The sequence below is a fragment of the Primulina huaijiensis genome, chromosome 15 (assembly GCF_012295235.1).
Source record: "Primulina huaijiensis isolate GDHJ02 chromosome 15, ASM1229523v2, whole genome shotgun sequence".
In the NCBI taxonomy this organism is placed as follows: domain Eukaryota; kingdom Viridiplantae; phylum Streptophyta; class Magnoliopsida; order Lamiales; family Gesneriaceae; genus Primulina; species Primulina huaijiensis.
The window spans coordinates 3,650,096-3,671,226 of record NC_133320.1 but is presented as its reverse complement, the minus strand read 5'-3'; the positions used below and the strand labels follow the sequence as shown (position 1 = coordinate 3,671,226).

At 32.4% G+C, this 21,131-nt stretch overlaps 1 protein-coding gene and 2 long non-coding RNA genes across 7 annotated transcripts; 2 read left to right on the top strand and 1 right to left on the bottom strand.

Annotated features, from left to right (window-relative positions):
* The first annotated feature begins 448 nt into the window (after positions 1-448).
* LOC140960310 (uncharacterized) lies at positions 449-13,083 on the top strand. 3 transcript variants are annotated; one of them, XR_012172145.1, is made up of 5 exons: positions 449-648; positions 1,339-1,436; positions 3,049-3,142; positions 3,230-3,667; positions 5,374-6,026. It is a non-coding gene; the product is annotated as an uncharacterized lncRNA (long non-coding RNA). The 3 variants fall into 3 exon arrangements; XR_012172144.1 differs by lacking the exons at positions 449-648; positions 5,374-6,026 and adding exons at positions 11,815-12,057; positions 12,920-13,083 and having other exon boundaries at positions 1,245-1,436; positions 3,230-3,453; XR_012172143.1 differs by lacking the exon at positions 449-648 and having other exon boundaries at positions 1,245-1,436.
* Positions 1,152-15,556, bottom strand: LOC140960308 (myosin-12). Of its 2 annotated transcripts, XM_073418534.1 has the most exons (39): positions 15,386-15,556; positions 14,651-14,794; positions 14,428-14,573; positions 14,189-14,345; positions 14,055-14,113; positions 13,779-13,938; positions 13,553-13,702; positions 13,291-13,427; positions 13,064-13,210; positions 12,430-12,531; positions 12,299-12,356; positions 12,100-12,201; positions 11,962-11,999; positions 11,498-11,624; positions 11,255-11,425; positions 11,046-11,177; positions 10,835-10,941; positions 10,632-10,692; positions 10,373-10,550; positions 9,965-10,170; positions 9,381-9,500; positions 6,678-6,776; positions 6,056-6,271; positions 5,151-5,290; positions 4,967-5,068; positions 4,343-4,454; positions 4,190-4,276; positions 3,977-4,036; positions 3,725-3,895; positions 3,425-3,580; positions 3,151-3,357; positions 2,909-3,058; positions 2,750-2,820; positions 2,546-2,645; positions 2,407-2,463; positions 2,270-2,326; positions 1,997-2,077; positions 1,525-1,607; positions 1,152-1,441 (listed from the first exon to the last, which is right to left on the bottom strand). In XM_073418534.1, the coding sequence occupies exons 1-39, from the start codon at positions 15,554-15,556 to the stop codon at positions 1,318-1,320; spliced, it is 4,746 nt and encodes a 1,581-aa protein (XP_073274635.1). In that variant the 3' UTR covers positions 1,152-1,317. The 2 variants fall into 2 exon arrangements, with proteins under 2 accessions (XP_073274635.1, XP_073274634.1); XM_073418533.1 differs by having other exon boundaries at positions 3,725-4,036; positions 4,190-4,454.
* Positions 15,454-17,526, top strand: LOC140960311 (uncharacterized). Of its 2 annotated transcripts, none has more exons than XR_012172146.1 (3): positions 15,454-15,586; positions 15,694-15,859; positions 16,368-16,897. It is a non-coding gene; the product is annotated as an uncharacterized lncRNA (long non-coding RNA). The 2 variants fall into 2 exon arrangements; XR_012172147.1 differs by lacking the exon at positions 15,454-15,586 and adding an exon at positions 17,227-17,526 and having other exon boundaries at positions 15,718-15,859; positions 16,368-16,683.
* Positions 17,527-21,131: the final 3,605 nt, after the last annotated feature.

Sequence of the window (21,131 nt, the reverse complement as noted above, 5' to 3'; positions counted from 1 at the left end):
TTGTTTTATGTATCAATTTTGTCACGAAATTTCGATTCGACCCAATTCATGGAAATCAAGTCGAAGTTAAGTCTTGATCAATTTCCATAATACACTTGTGTCAAACACGAAGAAAAGTGAGAAATTGGCACGTTGAAAAATAATTATGTAGTATTTGGATCAATAAAAAGTTGCAAAAATATTTTCCCCCATACCAACGGAAAAATCAGAAACTGCATTCTTTTTCTTCGCACAATAATATCTTGTATGAGTTTTGCCTTTTCTGTATTCATATATATGTGAGTATAAGTTAGGGTTCTTAGTATCAATGTTTTGTTAAACTAAATGCAGGATGAAGGAGCTTTTTCTATTGCTCAAGCACTCAAAGCAAAAGAAAATGTGGGGTTACATCATAACAACTTCATACTCAAATGGTGCTAGGTTATTCTCTTTCTTTATCTTATTATTTAAGATTTGTTTACTTCATATTCCAGTCTATTTTAACAAGAATGTATGTGAATAGACCTTGCCAGAAAATGTATTGGATTGATTAGCTTGTGTCATCTATCATAGAAATTTTTAAGATTATTGTGAGGATACAAGGGAGAATGTGGCGGGCCATTTGCAAATAATGGGCTCCAAATTAAAAAAAATTTAAAGTCAATGACGGTATGTTCTCTCCTCCATATTTGCAAAAAAAATTGCTCAGGAGGTTTACCTGGTACACGCCAAAAAAATAGCTGTTGCAGCCTACTACGCAATAGCATTTCCGATTAATTACTTGACACTGTTCACTTGGCTATTTTATCAAGTAATTCAATATAACATTATTCTGGCAAGAATACCTTATTTTTTTTCCCAGAACTGCTATTATCAAGTCTCAATCGATTTTTATTTATGATTGGTTTGATTCTTGGTACCTTTATGGGTTTATCAATTTGAATTCTCACTGATTATGGTCTGTTTCAAAAAAGTATATTGCTTCAGATGAGGAATTTTTAGGATAAAAGTGGAATAAGGAAACACACTCAACCTTTTTTGCTTTATGGTTGTATTGCAATTCTTCTCACAAAATGAACGTATTTGCATCCACCATTGTTCAGTGATAGTTCCAACCAGATTTTTGATTGTTATCTTTATCTCAATAAAGGTAAAAAAATCTTAGAAAATAATGAAAAATTGTTGAAATGAATTAATAAGGATATACAATTGCAAGACTCGTCACTCACTTTCTCACCTCTCAAAAAGAAACAAAGTGGATATGCATTCAAGTTGTTGCATGTATAACTTGTTTTTTGTTTTGTATGGAATCAAAATTGGCTACCACAAAAAGACATATCATTCTGATGTCTGCAACAGGAAGTGGAAGTCTGATCTTTGTCGAAGGAGGGGCGGTGACTCGACATCTTTTACATTGATGTCTTGGAAAGATTGTGATATCTCTTCTATTGAGAATGGTATGCTGTCATTTGGACAAAAAAGGATTTAGTCATTGTATTTGTTTTGTTTACATGTTTTTGTTATAGGAGTATTAAGTTTGGTTACCTGGAATCCGCATCAAGCAAAAAAGTATTGTTCGGTGTATTAATTGAGTCTTCCACCGTCAGTTCCTTCAGCTTCGCAATCACCTGAAATTAAGATTTTGGTAGTTAATTAAGCAAGAAAGTTAACATGTATGGAGTTTGTTACCTCTAGAAAGTACACCGTTTTCTCTTCTTTTGATTAAGAAGGTTTTATTAGAATTTAGATAACTGAGAGAAGAGAACGAAAGTTCAACGGCGACTGATATATGGACTATACAGCAGCATGAAAACTGCAATGGACTGACTTCACTAGTATTGAAACAAGATACATATTTCGGTTCTACTTTGTCTGAAAGAAAAAAAATGTAATGCCTGCGTAGTGCTTCTCGTGAGGGTTTAGAGATCATGATGTTTTTGGCACTAAGGGGATTGTAAAGCTAAATCACAAAAACTTCATATGATCATGCTATTGGGAACTCAAGGAGAGTCATTACCTCTGTAGACAATCCTTGGGTTGCGTACTTGTCATCCCAAAACATAGTTCCGATTCGATATATTTGTGGCATGCTCAACACCTGGTGAAAAAAATGAAATAAAACGAGCATTCAAGTATATCCTCTTTAATTTGAAAAGTTGGTGGAGTTCAGCACATATTCACGCTACTAAGTTTTCTATGAATGTATGTATTACAGCTATCTGATCATTTGTTGTTCTCAGCACTAAGGTAATAAATTTTAAAAAAAACTACATTATGAAGTTAGTTTTACCGGGCAAAGTTCATTTGTGATCTCATCCATTGACTTTTGAGTCTTCTGATGCAAGACCTGTGGAATTGGAACATTTTTTATGGTTAATATTTCTTTATAATCGGGTTACAAACCAAGCCAAGTTTATGCCACCTTACCAGAAAAGCTACAGCTTGCCTTATGTGCTGGAGTTCATCCCATGAGGATCCAGCAAACTGTGTCACAGTAAAAAAAAACAACATTTACTAATTCAGTTTCTTGAACAAGTTGTCTTTGTAATTTTAAATGGTTGTTCACCTCATGACTTGCTTTCAAGCACCAACGCTCTAGTTCTTGTAAACCGGCTTTTACATATTCCCCATTACTGAACGAGCAGCATTCACGGCGAAGCAGAAAGCTGCGAAATGGGGTGTGATGATAGTTGTGACGTTGATTTGTTTACATAAAAAAATTTAGGATGGAGCTCTTCTTTGAGTCAGAATATTTGGAAGAAGTGCTCACCTGTTGAAAAGCTGAACATTTATGAATGAGAATACCTGGCTGAAAACTTTCCTTTTGAGTGTCGAAGAAACCTGAAGAAGATTTGTTAACATCAGAAACTCTCTTTGATTCATGTCCATCGAGTAAAGGAAAGAACATGAAATCTAACATAATACTCACGTAGTTCTCAGACAACACTCCATTTGTTTGATCCAAGCTATGGACAATATTTTGCCAATGTATACTTGACCCTTGTTGTTTTGTTATGATTTGTGAGTGGATACCCTTAGATGACCCTCTTACTGGTCTGATCCTTGCAGCTCTTGGTGCCTGTTTACGAGATACAATGGTAAAGATAATGGTTGGTGAAAGCTTTCAGATTGATATCTCTTTCTGCAAGGATATTGTATCATTGTACGTACTTGTATGGATAGGTTAAGAAATAGACTGATCTCTTTTTTTAAACCATCACGAATAATCCCATATATTTTCTCTACACAGGCTGTTAGATGTTGCTTGAACAATAAAGCTGGATATTTTGCCTCAATCCGTGATCTCACATTTGGATTTCCCTCCATTCCACTGTATCCACTTGAAATCCCTGTCATCATAGGCGGTGCCCAAGGACCCTGACAAAGTAACCCAGACTCTTTACAATTTTTTCATGGTGACTGATTTCAATTGGTCATAGTCTACCTGTGCTATTCTACCAAAAAACGAAATGGGTGAGCTTCGGTTACGCTTGAAAGCCACTGCAGTTGTGTTATTTGCCTTGATTGTTCTTTGCATGAGAAACAGAAGAGTTGAAGTTGTCGACAGCCAGTATGCAAGATCTTTTGTGTTGTCCTCATTCTGAAAAAATATTGTTTGTTAATTTGTCCAATGTAACCAGGGTGTTAGCATTAAAGACATGGGTAGCCGATAATTTCATTTATAGAGGTGGCGTTTGCGCTCTCTCTCTCTCTCTCTCTCAGCTAAAATAATTGGTTTAATTACCTCAATTGAAGATTGGATTGCATGAATAATCCTATCAAATATATTTGTCTTGTCTGCTTCGAACAATCTCCACTGAATGAGTGCTTTGTAAACAATACAAGCAGCAACTGGCCTGCCATTGTCAAAGCGTTTATCCTCAAGAAGACATTTGATTATTGCATCATAGCTTTCCTGATACATAAGAGTGTAAATGTTCAAAATAAAGCAGCATACATCATATATGATACTTTGGATGAATTTCACATGATATACCTGCTGTCTATCTGTCAAGGATCTTTGTTTCGTGAGGACTGATAGAGTGAGTTGTGCATCCTGGGCAAGAATTTCCCTTGTCAATTGAATTGTTTAGAACTATTGTCACTTATTTCTTTACTTGTTATTTGTTCTGAAAATTTTATAGTCATATCAGCTTACTTTAGTTTTGTGCAGCCCATTTAAAAAAGAAAAGAAAAAAAAAAAACTTGCTTCAGTTTTGTGCAGTTCTTCTTTGGCCATCTGTTTCTGCTCCATCAATTGAAGATTGTGGTTGCTATGATACCCATTATTCAATTTCTGTATTTGACAAGGGTATAAGTTCATAGAATCATAGCCGTTAGTATTTGTAAAAACCTGATGTACCTTTTCTGATTGGATAACTTGAAGACCAGGACTTGCTATTTTCTCCATAACTACTTTTTGACCAAGGAGAAATGTATTCTCTGCCTCAAGATCTCTGATCTTGCTCTTCAATCTGAAAATTTGAAATTCTCAGATTTCTGGAGTGAACTACCTTCCAGATCAATATGCCAAGTTTCCTTAGAGGTTATTACTTCAGATCATTTAATTTAACTTTCATTACCAACTAAACTATTTTGGATTGATATTATCTTCTTCTGCAATGGTTTTACTTGATTCAACCTGCCAATAGTTACTCTTCTTTTCTTATATTTTCTAAGAGTACTGATTTGTCACATTAACGAGGCTCACGCAGTAGCTTCTATTGTTAAAAGCTCCCTCTAGTGCACAGACCTTTGAATATAAAAATGATAAATTCACAAATATGCATTTGGTTCTAGGAAGAAACTGGTGAGCGTAAATTTAAATTTTGGGATCAAGTATACGAACTTAAAGTCTTGTACTATCAAATTTGGCAGGAAATTTGCATAACCTTCAACTAATGCTTGTGTAGAGTTTTATCAAGGGTCTAAGAATATAACTATTTCAAATCGTAAAGCTGTAAATGTCATTCTTGTATATTCTTACTCTTCCAGTTCCTCTTTGGAATCTTCTTCAGCTGATGCAGCCAAAGCCTGCTGCCTTAGAACCCGATTCTCGGATTCAAGATTTGAAAGATTCACTTCGAATCTGAGATAACATAAAGTGGATATAGTGAAAATAGATGGACAATTTTAGGCATGCTAATGTATGAACATTTCAAATCAGATACCTTTGTATTGTCTCTTGAAGTTGCGAGGCTCTCATCTGCGCTTCTGCCGCTTCTTTAAGTCTAGCATGACTTACTTTTTCAACATTTGAGTAACTCTGCTGGAATTCGTCTACAAGTTTCTTTAAATCTTTGATCTCTTCCTGCTCATACAAACTTGAATTAGCTACTATAAAATGATTATGAATATGCTAATGACCGACTTCACATTTTGTGGTGCATTCAGAATTATTAAAGGTGCACAGTATGGTGTGCTGATACATATTGAAGCTGAGGTGCAAGACAAGACGCATAATTTTATGATGTCAAATAGCTTCCAACACACACCTTATAAACCAGTTGACAACAGTATATAAATATTCTTCAGTGTACACGCAAATTTTATGATTATTATGTTACATTTCAACTTGAATTCATAATCCCTAAATGTGAGTCAAAGTTCAAAGGGTGTTCAAACTTTTATGGTGTTCCAATGTCCATGCTTTGCTAAAGGGTTGTGCCTTTACTTGTTGCTAGGTGCCTCACTGTACCTTGAGCCTCTGTGCCGTGTGAGCTAGTCTTTCGGCTGATTTGGTTGTCTTGATTTGCTAATTGCATAGTCTGGGTTTTGTTTTATTTTTCGTTCTCATTCTTGTGTTTGATATCTTTGTCACTTGCTTTGAGTTTGTTAATTTTTTGCCATTTCCAATGTTTTATGTAATAAAGTTGTTCTTTGAGAGCATTAGTGTTTCACAAATTTTTGCTTAAAGCATGGAGTGCTTCACTGGGTTTAATCATCATTTTCTTTTTAACCATGCCCCAAAAACATGCTACACTGCTGATATTTCACCTTATGTATTCGACGATTCAACGTGCAAACTGAACTTTTGGCTTCCAGGAAAGTTTTAAAAACTTTTATTTCTAGTTACCTCAAGCTCTTGGTTTTGGTTTGCCAATTGCTCCACCTTTGTGTTGTCCACAATTGGTACCTCTTTGATAACTGGTGGCGCTTGTTCGATGGCTATCTTTGCAGCTTCTTTTTCATGGATTATGGCTGCCTGTGCTACGTCGAGTTGTATTTGCATATCTAGTAATGCATTCTTCAGCCTTGCTATTTCTTGTCCCTTTGCTTCTTCCATATCCACCTGCAAGATAATGATACTTAAGAATTGACAACTTTAAGCTCTACGATTTATATGCTTTTATACTTGTATATTGTTCATTTAACTTTTATTAGTGGATCATATATCATCAAAAGTTAACCATCTTCAGATAATATTTGAGTAAAAACTTCGAAATTCCACAAAGTTGATCATTCGCAGCAGTTGTTATCCTATAAAGGTTCTCTGATGACAGAATAGTCTTTTGCAAATTGAATGATCAGTAATTGCTTGATTTGGGGTTTAAATTAAAAATGAAATTGGAATTCTTGTAAAAGTGACGGCCAACTACCATCTCAGTCCTAGAAGCTATGTATGTTAAAACAACAGAATGAGGATGACATGTTGAATTTAAGTGTTGAATTCAATGCAAAAAGCAACATTAGTATACTCTTAAGTGCTTCTCAAAGTCTAATCTCCATGTTAGCTCTTCAACACGCTTTTCCAGCCTGTCTTTCGCTTCCTTGAGTGCTCCTGTATCCCTTGCTTCCTGTGTTGTGACAATGGAATTATTAACAATTTATTTATTTATTTTCTGTCTACTTATTAACATCAGGAGTATCTAATTGTCCTTATTCATTTATTTAATTTAATTTAAGTTAGTAAACAAATTAATAGGTTATCTTCAAAAATTTTTTTGCAATTCATTGTCCATATTAAATGAATTTGGACATTAATACAAATTCTTTTTTCTTTCCTAACTTTTATGTCAAAAAAATTATTTAATTAAATTTTCTTGTTAATTTAAATTAGCAAATTAAATTAATATGTTTTTATGAGTTTTTTTTGTAATTCATTATCTATTTTAAATGGATTTGGACATTAATACACATTCCTATTTTTTTTAAATTTTAGGCCAGAAAAATTATTTATTTACATTTCTTAGTAAAATCTAACATCTAACATACATATAAATATATCACTTCTAATTGTGAATGTTTTAATATATCTTTATTCATTTAATTTAGCAAATTAAATCAATAATTTTTTAATGGATTCTTTTATAATTTATTGTCTATCTTAAATGCCTTTGGATATTAATGCATGTTGAATTTATCAATTTACCCATGATTTTTCTTTGTTGCTGCTAAAATTTGTTACTAAAATTAGTGTATTTCATCATAATTGCTAATGAATATTTCATATTTATATCTTATATTTTCTTTTATTTTACATATAAATAAGTCACTTTTATAACAAATTGATTTTAAAATATGAACTAAGAAGCATCATATATTTTGTAGATATTGAAATATGTTAAAGATTATTTGTAAGAATATTTTTTTAACGTAAAATTATTCTGTGATTGCAATTTTGCAATACTTTTCTCAAATTATTTTTTTAATGAATTATTTTTTAATTATGGTTTTACTACTTGTACATCTCATTGCGAGTTAGAAAACCTTGTACCATATATGGGTGTGACTCGCTTTCATTTTTAAAATATAACTAATAAAATTTGTGAGTTCTTCAACTATATTTTTCAATTTTTTCATAATATTATAAACACGTTATATTATTTTTTTATAAATTTTATATATTTAATTTAAGTTATTTTTACTAATTAATGTCTATAAATTTGTGAAACTCTTGATATTTTTATATAGCTGATAAGAAAAAAACTTCTAATAANATTTTATAACAAATTGATTTTAAAATATGAACTAAGAAGCATCATATATTTTGTAGATATTGAAATATGTTAAAGATTATTTGTAAGAATATTTTTTTAACGTAAAATTATTCTGTGATTGCAATTTTGCAATACTTTTCTCAAATTATTTTTTTAATGAATTATTTTTTAATTGTGGTTTTACTACTTGTACATCTCATTGCGGGGTAGAAAACCTTGTACCATATATGGGTGTAACTCGCTTTAATTTTTAAAATATAACTAATAAAATTTGTGAGTTCTTCAACTATATTTTTCAATTTTTTCATAATATTATAAACACGTTATATTATTTTTTATAAATTTTATATATTTAATTTAAGTTATTTTTACTAATTAATGTCTATAAATTTGTGAAACTCTTGATATTTTTATATAGCTGATAAGAAAAAAACTTCTAATAAAATGTTTAATATTTCAGATATAACTATAAAATAATTTTTTTAGGAACTTAAGAATTTTTTTATGTATTTAAATTAAATTTTTTAATTAATATCAATGAATTTATGAAGCTCTTGATATTTTTATGTAGATGATAAGAAATGCTAAATTTTTGACAAATTCCAATAAATTGATTTAAGTAATAATTAAATAAATAGTTACTCAACAATTTAGTGATTTCACTTATGATTCATTATGTATTATGATAATATTTTAGATAAAAAANTAAAGCGGCAAATGCATGATCCTACAATTGGTATATATAAGAGTCAAAGTCATGAGATCAATTATCATATATTGCAATTAGTGTAATTATTGATATTGTTGGAGTGCAATAATTGTCCTTGTTGGATACATCGATCGAATCATGATGATTGAGCTACTATACAGTTTAAAATATTTGAGTTGATGTGTAATATCTATTCTAAAAAAGGAAAAAGTTAAACAAAATTCGCAAGGAGTTAAAAGTTAGCAAAAACACAATTGATATTTAACTTAATAACAAGTTTAGGAGTTTTATTTTAACATCATTATGATAATTTAGTTAATTAAGATAATTTTATTTGACAGTCACTATATGCACTTCATTTAAATACATTGTGATTTTGATTTTAGAAAAATTTACTATTCTCTTAATTTTATTTTTATTGTTTTCCATTGTGAATGATACTTGGATGAAAATTATCTTTATTAATTTGATAGAGCTGTCATTATGTTATAATCATGCAAATTGAAAAATGTTATATAAATAAGTAAATATATTTGATTTATCATTATGATGTATTTTTATTTATTGTGTTTTGATATATTAAGATCAATGAATACTCATAAACAAGATGTTATTCAAACGATTTTAAAAATTATTTAAATCTTGTTAGTATATATTTCATTATTAATCACCCACGTGCATCGCACGTGATCATTCCTAGTAAAAGTAAATAGAGCAGATGAAGTATGATTTTGTTTAAAAGATGTACTAACCATCCTCAATTTTCGGAGGACCCTCCTAGCTAGCCTGGCTCGCCAGAGGCATTGAAGTGCGAGTGTAGATATTTTGATATGATTATATCCAGAAAGGGCATGGAATTTTCTCCATTGTGTCTAGGAAAAAACAAAGATAAATTAATGATTAGTTTTAGTGCCAATTCAGCTTCTATATTTGAGTGAGCAAGCCTTCATAATGTTGCTTAATGACTTGGAAAATAACTCTCAATAATGAAGTTAATCTAGTCGGTCTGTGTAATAACTTAGCGGATATTGATTTCCTATCTTACGTCTTCCTGCCTTTATATATATACAATATACATACATATATATGCTGAAAGAGAGGATGTGTCCTATATCCATGTACATAGTGAAGTTAGTTATTCGTAAGAACCAGATTTTGGCACAATTTTCTCGAGCAAGAATTGCTCATATTCAATATCAGGATATATCTTAGTTCATTGTCATGCTAAATTTGATCTCATATCAGGTTTCATGAACAGTTTCCATGGTGTGTACCAAATCAAATTTTTCCTTTCATTTTGCAGCAAAACTGGATTTCTGAAGTGCCAGTTTACTACCTGAATGATAGTCGCTGCTTTGTTTCGTTTTCTCTGTCGGTGCTCATTTTTTGCTGCCATTGCTTGTAAGCCAGTTTGAATTACTATTGCTGCTTCCTGTAATTTGGTGTAGCATCTTCTTGCTGTATGGCCACGTGTGTGTTTCTGTATCCGAATTGATGCGGCTTCTCTCCTCATGTGTTCGTAAAGTTTACGTGCAAGCCAACCTATGTGACAAGCATAGTTAAAAGTTGTTTCAAATGCTGCTTCAATAATTGTTGATAAAAATGCTCTCTCATACTTTTCATTGACTTGCAATATGCTTGTTTGTTCGACTGACTGAAAGATGATATTCCTAGAATTCCTTACAATGTCGTTGGGATATTTACCACATAATTTTAACTATTTATGCTAAAAAGACTGAGTTACCTCTCCAAAGTTTCTGAATATGTGTGGTAGCCTTTCTTAGGATTATAAACTCTTTCCTGGTAAGGTGTGTTCGGATTTGCCTCTGGATGCATTTTACGGCACGAGCCAGAACTTCAGCTCTACGTGCATCTAATTCAGCCATCTGCCCTGCTCTAAGAAAGACCTTGGTTTTCCCAATCTGAAATACTGGGTGTTAACTATTCTAAATATTCAGAAACTCCAAAAGCAAAAAACAATCTCTTATATTTGGTTTCTATACCTGATAGCCTTTTAACCCCATTTTCTCACAGACAGTAATACTTGCTGTTTTCTCATCAGATCTGTACAAATTCACAAAAGATAGCATCAGATCAAGATTTTGATAGTATGTTCCTCCTAGTGGCCAAGAAATGCCGACTTTTTCAATGCTTTTATTGTCTTGAATGGAGAACAAAATGGATCTGTAATTATTATAATACATACCCATCGACAACATCTGGAGCTAGCATTCCAAAACGGTCTACGAACTCATCAAATGTTCTTTTTGTTGGATATCCAGCACAACTTATTCTTATAGCCTCCAGCACACCCTACCACACATACAGCAGATGCTTTGTAAATGGAAGATATAAATTATAAAGCCAGAGCAGATGTGTTGTGGAAACAAATAAACTATTATGGTTGTCGAACTTACTCCACATCTTAACTGGTTTAAGACGTTGAAATTTTCAAATATTCCAGGTTTCAAAACTGTATTGGGCTTTACACATCTGATGTAATGTGGCTCTGTTGTGCTCAAAGTTTCCATTAAAGCTTGTAATTGTTGCTGCAAATTTATATTTGCATGGTCACAAATCGGGCTATTAGAATTGCGCAGTAATGTTTATCACTGATTATACTTGCCTTGAAACGAGCACCAATGGAGGAAAACTTGGATTGTTTAGATGTTTCCTCTGGTAATGGAGGAAAGAGATTTGCAACGAATGAACACTTGGATTCAAGCAAAAGAGCTTGATGTTCTGCAACAACATAGTCCTTATTTTTGTCTAGGAAATGATCAGCTTGATAGATAACCTGTTTTACCAGAATAGCATAATAAAATAATTGGGCACCAATTTTTTATATTTCTTTGATAATTGTACGCACGTCACCGGCATAGTGATTTATGGTGAAATCAGTTCGGGCAAGTTTAGGCTTGCTAAAACGTTTGTGTCCTTTGTAAGTCTGGTACATCTTTTGCGCAAAGGTCTCATGAGTCGACTTTGGAAACATGCTGCAAAAGAGATAAGTAAGCTATATGTGCACTTTGGTGGTGTTCAATGTTCTGAACTGTTGTGACCATGTTTGTATTGATGCATTTTTTTTCAAATATTGATGAGGATGAGAACCTATTTAAATCTAAATTATTTCTGAGAGTTTCCTCGTTATATCAACTCAAGAGGGCTACGACCTTTTAACAATAGATTGAAGGAGAGAGCGGGCACAATCTGTATGGTTCGCAAGGAAATTGAAAAGGGATGACATCGAGTTAAAAAATGAATTTTTGGCGGAATACTTATTCAAAAAATAATGAAGGTGGTTTCATGATATTGCAAGCAGGAGTAACTTACCAGGCTTCATCAAGAAGAGCAATTATTCCTCCAGGTTTCTGAAAGTGAATTTCTATGTTATGCTCAGGTAAATCTTCATTGTCGCCAAGGAATCACGTGAATTAGCATAAACTGCCTGTAATGTGAATTTGTGCATACCTTTTCAATAAGATCCAAGACATCTTGGTTGTCTACAAATTCAACATAACTCCAGTTGATTTCATCCTTTGTATACTCTTCCTGCTCCATCTTGAATACATGCTGTACATATACATTTTAAATTGAATCAACATACCAGTCATGTATATGGGACTGCAAGTTTAGGTGGTTCTGAAGTCATGCTGATTCTTATCATAACCTGATTGAAATGCTGTTGCAACTTTTCATTTGTTAGGTTTATACATAACTGCTCAAAACTGCAATGTATAGAATAAGGAAATATTAGTCTTGAGTTGTAATTTTTACGCCAAATTAACTAGCACATCATACCTGTTAACTTTGAAGCTTTCAAATCCGTATATATCTAGGACTCCGATTATGCTTTTAGCATTAGGATCTTGACCGATTGAACTATTTATCTTGTCCACAATCCTGTCATAATTTTAGACAAGCAACACCATGATGGTTATTCTTTTCACTCATCAGTGTTATCCTACTATATTGAATAATCAGACTTGAAATATGGAATAAGAATGCAGAAATCAATTTCTTCTAGGTCAACAGCCCAACGGGTATATTTGTTTATTTTCCAAGACGTAGACCTTGAGTTCGAGTCATTCCAGATGAGTGAGTGCTCCTTCATTCTAAAAGAAGTTCGGCCACAAAAGTTTGTCTTAACCATATTCTTAGATAAATGACATCCCATTGACGAAAATTTAACTGTGGTAAATCATATCAAGTTTAAGTCAACGAAAGTGCCTTTTAATATATAATTTCTTTTGAATGTCAAGGTTCTGAATTCCTCTTTTTTTTTTTGCAGGGTGGTCTATTGTACCATGACACAGTGGAATGGTTCAAAGATGTTGGGGCTGTCTCTTTATGCTTCGAGCTTGGGCAAATATTTAGAATATATTATCTAATACGTGTAATTTATGAATTAAAAACCAAGTGGTTTTCATATCACCAATCAAATAATCTTGAATATATTGTCTTTGCAAAAGCATCCCGGCTTGTAACAGCTGCTTCTGGATCCAATGGTTTTGTAATGCTTCCGTCTGGAGTTACAATCACACGCTTGCAGAGCGAGTCCTCCATTGCTTTTTCATTACACCTGTTCAAACACATGGTGAACAAAAATATTCGAGAGAAATACTAGCTAAGAAGAGGAGTCGTATTGGTGGGAGTTCTGACATGAGTAGCTCAGCAGCTGTCTTAAGGTGATACCGTGCCTTATCATCTTTAATCTTGGAAGAATCTATTTCGTTCCCCTTTACAAATTCAACATTCCCCATATGCAGTATAGAAGCTACTATACGGAATATGGCTTCCTAGATAAAGGGAACACAACAAAAACAAAAAACAACAATTGGAAGAATTGAAAAGCTGAATTGGTTATGATAGTATTTTTTTTTCAACTAGACTTTTCTATAATATCTATATTCAGGTGGCACACCTGCTCGTCCTGGTTGATTCCAACTACATCCATGGCATTTCTGGTTTCCAAGTATTCTCTGGCATCATCAACGTTTGCCACTTCATAGCAATTACTTTGATTTAGATAGTGAAATGTTCTTGGGTCTCCAAGTTTAAATTTCTTCAAGTCCTGCAGTGATATGGTAGAACTTAGTTGGCTTCTTATGAATGTGTCCTAAGTTGATTCTTATTAGATTAAAGGTCACCTCTGGTGGTGCTGCGCAAAGCATGTAAAAGCAATGATAATTCCTTTCTGGATCAGAGACTTGGCAAACACGTGATCTTTCAAGAAGATACGTTCGAACTGCTGCTCCTGAGATTTTTCCATGCTTATCGAATTGGATCTCTACAAATTTACCAAAACGACTGGTACACAGACCCAGTCAAGTAATTATTGACAAGTCCAATTCATGAACTTTTGTTAACAGCCCAGAAACATTGTTACCACTTGAACTTGAAAAATTAATAAGCTATTTCTATACCTAGAATTGTTATTCTTTACAGTCTTTGAATTGCCAAATGCTTCCAGCACCGGGTTGGACTGAAGATGTAGAATGTTGAGTTTCAATGACAAGAAATACCTATACCGCTAAGAAATAGAGTTGTTTGTCCTCACCTCCAAAACCTGTTGTTCAACTGTTCTTCCTTCGGTACCAGATCTTCCGCCCATAAATGCAAGATATCTCATTAACATTTTTGTTGTCTCGGTTTTACCAGCTCCACTCTCCCCGCTCACCAAGATAGATTGACTTCCGTGTTCATTGATAATTGCCCTGAGGGATGAAGCTTAACTTGTCACTGAAGTGTCATCAATAATTTTCATTTATTTGTGATTATTCTGTGCCAAAGATGAACCTGTAACAGGTATCTGCAACTGCAAAAAGATGCGGACTTAGCTCTCCAAAGGCAGCCCCTTTGTATTGCTCCATCATGTGGACATCATACAAATGTGGCAACCTCCGGAAAGGATTGACTGCTATTAAAATATTCCCAGTGTAAGTCTGAACACATTTCAGTAGTCATTAGCCTTATCTTTAATCAGAAATATCAATAGATTTGTTCTTCATTTTGCACTTACATATATTTCATTGAGGGCGAAACGGGACGCAAGGTTATATAAGACTCCTGGCTCGTGGAGGTAAGCTAACTTGGTCATATCATCAACCCCAGCAGGGGGAGCTTCCATGTCTTTTGGGTATATACTGGAAATAGCTGCCACTATCTGAAAATGGAAGTGTCTCAACTCAATGAGGTACTTTCTAACGTCGAGAGACGGACATGTCAAATGTTGCTAAACGAGTTAGCATTTGATTCTCTTACAGAATATCCTTTATCCACCTTTTATTGTTTTTGTTGATCTGTTTTGTGTTTTCTCAAACTGCACTCATGCATGTTTGAGTTCAGTTCTAGTATAAAACTTTCTTGAATACTATTCATTCATTCACAGCGTTTTCTATATGTTCTTCCACATAGCCTGGTTAATATATCATCAGAGATCATTAAGACTTGCAATCTGATTAAAACTTCAGATTTCATGTGATGATATGGAATATTTATCTGGAGACTGTAGGTTTGTGTTTAAATTGTGACAGTACTATGACTTCAAAAAATTAATCCCACTCCAAACCATAGGAGAACTGCTAAGGCCGTTATAGTATACCAAAAGATTAATCGTCAGTTAGAAGGTTACAGCTAATGAACTTTTCGCATTGTTACATATGGTTCTACCTGAGGCAAGAACTTATTTGCATCATCAACTAGAATAGACTAGATAAAAATTGTAATTGAATTGGGATGCAAAATAAGAACTTACAGTCTTCCCATTGGTAGTAACTATGACTACATCAGTTCCCTCGATCTCTAAAACTTCTCCATCGATCCAGGCAGCTTCATTGTCCTCAGTCCAGACATGGGTTCCAATGATGATGTTTACGGGAGTTCCCTGGATCGTTGCAGAAGCAGAAGCAGAAGCAGAAGCCATCATTTTTCACTAGTGACGAAAAAATTTAAAATTGTATGTAAACCAACTACATGATCAACCAAAACTCACCATTTTAATCAAGCTATTTGATCATTAAGTGCAGAATAAGAAGATATTGATTGCTGTTTTTCGTTGTCTAGGCAGGAAGAGGAATTTTAAGAAATGTGCTGGCTATGAAAATTGTAGAAATAAAAGGAATGTGTTTGTAGGGATGCCAAAAGCAGAGGCGATTAAGGCGATAAAAACACAAAAGCAAAAGACCAGCAGACAGCCACTCCTCCCCCACCTTTTGTCAACTTCTCTTTTGTGAGTCGAAATAGGATGCCGACCTGGCAACATAATAACCCCCACCATCCCAAAACAGAAAAATAAATAAATAAACAAATAACACTTTCGAATATATGTACATAATTTCAAATCTTTTGTTATGTCTAACTTACTTTTTCTGATATATCGATTAGATCTTCGTCATATGTCAGATAATAGGAAGTTTGGCAAAGATTCATTTAGTATGTCGCGTCATGAATAATGAAATTTCCACTAAAGCAGAAGAATTTCGACGGATGTTCCGTTTTTTGTCAACAATTTCGATGGACGTTCTGTTTTTTGCCAAATGGTTGAGACCATGGACAGAGGGAGAATGTGTTTGAGTAGTTCACTTGACCCACTTAACTTGCAAAATGTCATTTTTCCCTTCTATGTTCCAAGTGTATTTAACAACATCCTAGCTTTTGATCCCTCTAAAACTACAATTTGAAATTCTGCACTCCCTTGTCATCAGGTTTTATATCCTCACCAGTTCACATTCTGTCAGGTATTCAAGATATCAGAATGATGAATGACATGTCATGATATGAAACTCTTTGGGACGTAAACACGAGATCCCTTGTCATGACAGCAATTGCACACATGCATGTGGCGCATGCGTAAGACATCATCGATAACTTTTAAGCGGATCAACATTGGAAAAGGCTTGTGTGCACTCCTGCATTCAGTCCAGCAAATCATTGCCAGTTGATATATAAATTGGTTGCATCATTGCAGGCAGCTATTGTGTGGTGGACATTTTGGCTTGCAAATTAAAAGTTCATATGTGGCTAATCATGATGTTCATCACAAGGCAACAGTAGGTAAGCAGTCCAGCCTCATAGTGTAATACAACATAATTCTGATTCAAAGTGTTTCTTTTTTATATGTTTGGCCTGTTTACTTTTGCTTTATCTAATGGGATTGTGAGTTTAAAGATACATTGCCTGAAAATTACCACTATAAGCAATTGTAAGTATCCTATGACTTCGATCTTTCATTTTCTCTCTCGGATGATAAATAGCATTATTTTATCGATAAAAAAAAACTATATAAAAATTAATCTGGACATACTCAATTGAGTTTTTAGGTTTCTTAAAACTTAAAAATATATTTAAAAAATCATAACTTTTTAATATTCTAGAAAGATTTCCAACAAAAAATGTAAAATTTATTTAATTATATTAACACCTTCAAACAAATATTTACTTTCAAACTTATTTTTATGTAGCTAACCTAGTTAGCATGTCAAATTATTATCTATTGAAACATATTATAGAGATACTAGTCACTGTTCACATTCATTTCCTTCAAAATAACTATAACTGAATAATGTAAAATTCCTCGGCTTCCACTGTATCCTATAGTTTGAAGAACGTATACACGGGCGGATCCAGGATTCAAGGAGAGGAAGTCAATACCGAATTGACGTCGAGGGTATCAGATTAAAAGTTCATAACGTTAAAAATCCAATCATATTTTCATCAATCATCCTGATTCATCATCCAGGCTATCCATATCTAAGAACATGGGATCAACTTTCCCACACTATTTTAGAATGTTGAAAAGGCTTTTATCCTGAGAAACACCTGGAAAGCTATATGCATATTACAAAATTCCCAACCCCAAATCCCCATAAATCATCCAATAACCTTTATTATTGTGGGCCTCGTAAAATATTGTATTATTTTATAAATTTAAATTTATTTTAATTTTTTTTCTTTTTAATTAGAGTCGTTGGAAATTTTCAAAAAATCGAAATGTACCACTACTTTTTCTAGTCAGTGGGTGGGTGCAACTTTTCATTGGAATTTTTTTTTAATGGCCATAATCACATGGAAAAATATTTGTGCGAGGCATTTTTAAAGTCTGTACTTTCTTGCTTTCCGACCAATCCCATTTTTATTATTATTTTTTTAATAACAACTCTCTCTGTCTTTCGGTGCCCAACCATAAGTTCGTGTGACATCTTGTCCGAAAAAGTGCTGTTAGTCAAAATCAAACTCATAATCATCCGTCGTATCGTTATTTACTCTATCAACTCGAACAACTTTTTGTTACAAACAAGATTATCTTTATTGATATTATTTTAGATTTTTTAAATCAAAATTATGTTTTTACTTTTACGAATACAATACTTCTTTCATGATCTTTGTTATTTAATTAAATGGTGGTTTATATACATTTTATATTATTGTATATAGATTTCATGATAGTATAAATTGATAATGATGTACTTTATTGGTTTTTCATTTTTTTTTTATGAAAAAGTGAAAATAATTGTTCTAACTTCTCAATTCCTAAATTTAGTAATCTAAAACGGAATAACACTCATTTTCTCGTCGCACCTACGGTCCAACCAATTGGGGCGACGTAGTTTTATACGGATATTGCCAGGCGATAAAGTAAAAATTGAAGTAAGTCGTTATGATTCAACGAGAGGACGTATAATTTATCGACTCCGAAACAAGGATTCGAAAGATTAGGTAATTTGCTGTAGAAGTTTCTCCCACTCCAGACTTACTTCAAAGAAAGATAGGATTGGGCAATTCCGCAAAAAAGAAATTTTTATCCCCGAGCCCGATAACACTAAATCCAAATAAAAAAACAAAACATGTGAAATTTAAAATGCTCTAAAAGGAGTTTTCTCCCCAGAGAAAAACTACCCTCTCCAATACCCTTATTTTCATATAAATAAAATATAATAAAATAATATATAATATAATGAAATAAAAACACTAAATAACATTCCATGAAAAAGTATTCCAATATAATTTTACTCCATAAAAAAATTATACAAGTAATCTATATAGTTTTTAATTTTAATTTAATTTCTAAAAATTTTAGACAAAATTAACTTAACACGAAAATTTTGATAGGTATTCATGCGTGCCATATTTATTAATGACAAGGCTGTTACTTTGTTGTTATCAACCATATATATTTAATATTTGGTAGAATTCACTATATATAACACAACACACAAATAAACGTACAAATTCAACTAAGCTTTATTATATTCAATTGAAAATAAAAGATGATTTGCGACATTTCACCTCAATAAATGAATTCAACTTGAAATAATTGGTTCATTAGTTGATATATGGGAACTTACGTAAAATATTACACAAAAACTATGGTGAGACGGTCTCACGGATCAATTTCGTGAGTCGAATATCTTATTTATTTGGGTCATCCATGAAAAAGTATTACTTTTTATGCTAAAAATATTAATTTTTATTGTGAATATCGGTAGAGTTGATCCGTCGCACAGATTAAAATTCGTGAGACCGTCTCACAAGAGACTTACTCAAAATATTAAACATCTTGTGAGAAGTCTATTTTCTATCATGGACAAAGTCGGGTCGGGTCGGGTCGGGTCGGGTCTAGATATATTTTTTATATAAATTTGAAATTATATATAGTATTTGGATTAGAACATAATAATGTCTGTCTTGGTTTATTTTCATTTCGATGTACATTTTATATTTTTTAAAATAAAAACAAACGATATGTCAATCATTTCTTTTGTCTTTCTTCGATAACATATAGTCATCATCACTTCTAAAAGAAATTGTTATTATATTATTATAATTTTTGTCATAATCAGACAAATATATTAATTATTTACCTACTAAAATTAATTAAAACCATACAAACAATATATGTAATTTGATCTTACTGTAATTTTGATCTTTTTAGGTATATAGTAAATTTTTCATTTTAGTTTTAATTTTAGTTTTAGTATAATAACCCGTTTCACTTTGCAAATGTGGTATTTTTTGCCACATGATATGCGTGACACTGTTGTTGATATTGTGAGGTCGAATATTGCTAATATATCTCGAGCCAAAGTCTTTACTCTAGCGAAAAAGTGATTAAATTTGCATAATAAAGAAAATTATTATATTAAGCCTGAAACTTCTTAAAGAACTAGAATCACAATCAGATAAACTATGTCAATTTTGCAATTTTTCATTGAACAAATTATAAAATTAATAAAAATTCTAAATGTGGCTGTTATAGGAAACGTTACTCCAAATGATTTTTTTCAATAAAATTGTATTGTTTTTACATTTTTTTTAATAAAATTACACCCATATATTTATTTGTGTTTCCAGAAATAAAAATATTTTTTGTGAAAAGCCTATCAAATGTAGCATGATATATTGGATGGGAGTAGGAATTGCAATGAGTCGGATTCGAGAAGGATTATATGCTTCTATCCTCATCTTCATTTATTGTATCTACCCTCGTCCACATCCCCGTCAGATATTCAACTTTCATCCTTATCCCGTCAGAGGACTGGGTCAATACTGAGTATTCATACCCTACACAAATATTTTATTACTACCTACAAGGATATTTTTTCAAATTTGAATTATTTTCATAAAATTATGCTTATTTAACAAATTCTTATGAGAATAATAAGGAAAAAAAATAAAGATAAAAATAGAAAAATAAACATCATATAAGAAATAACAAAATAATATAAATAATTTATATATAATCGGGTATTCAGGCCGGGTATAGTTATAATATTACTACATCCGTCTCCATCTGCATACCCGAAAATCTCTATATCTGATTATCCATTTATTTAATTTGGTAAAAAAATTTCTTCATATTCTACTCCATTCGGGTCGAAGAAAATTACCATCCTTAGATGAGAGAATCTTAGAAAAATTTAATTAGACTCTCAAAATCTTAGGAATATGGAAGCCATAGAAAGGTATTAATACTAATATCAATCATTTTAGCGTCACTTCTCCGTTAGGTCGTATAAAACAATTTTCTTGACCAAAACTTCAAATCTAAGAACATACAAATATAGGTAATATGTGCGTACGGAACTAAGCATCCACTTTAATATAATTTCTCTACTTATCTAATCCTTTTCATGCATCATCATGTTCTACATACACACACACACACAATATATNTTGCAAAAGAATTAAGGAATTTTCTTCGAGTTGAAGTTAACGAAGATCACTTATCTCCGATTAACTGTATTTACATGAAAAATATAGCTGAGCATATGGATCACGTGAACTTTATTTCCGTCACCAAAAATTGCGAGACGATTATTATTTAAGTGATTATTAGAAATATTTAACCTCACCGTTTGACTACATTAGAAGCATTTCGAAATATTATCTTTTATATTTGTGTCGAGCTAGTACACTATATAGGTCACTTTTAAGTACTCTAATCAGTTAAATAAAATTTGAAACGCAACATACAGTTGGTACCCAACTTTTATATATATATA

What these genes read in the sequence shown, in the direction of transcription:
- LOC140960308 (XM_073418533.1), bottom strand. Translation starts at nt 15,556, where the DNA reads ATGATGGCTTCTGCTTCTGCTTCTGCTTCTGCAACGATCCAGGGAACT. An exon ending in TTGAACAACAGGTTTTGGAG is followed by an intron (nt 14,114 to 14,188) that starts GTGAGGACAAAC and finishes CTACATCTTCAG; the next exon opens with TCCAACCCGGTGCTGGAAGC. An exon ending in GAGTGTTGTCTGAGAACTAC is followed by an intron (nt 2,821 to 2,908) that starts GTGAGTATTATG and finishes AATCTTCTTCAG; the next exon opens with GTTTCTTCGACACTCAAAAG.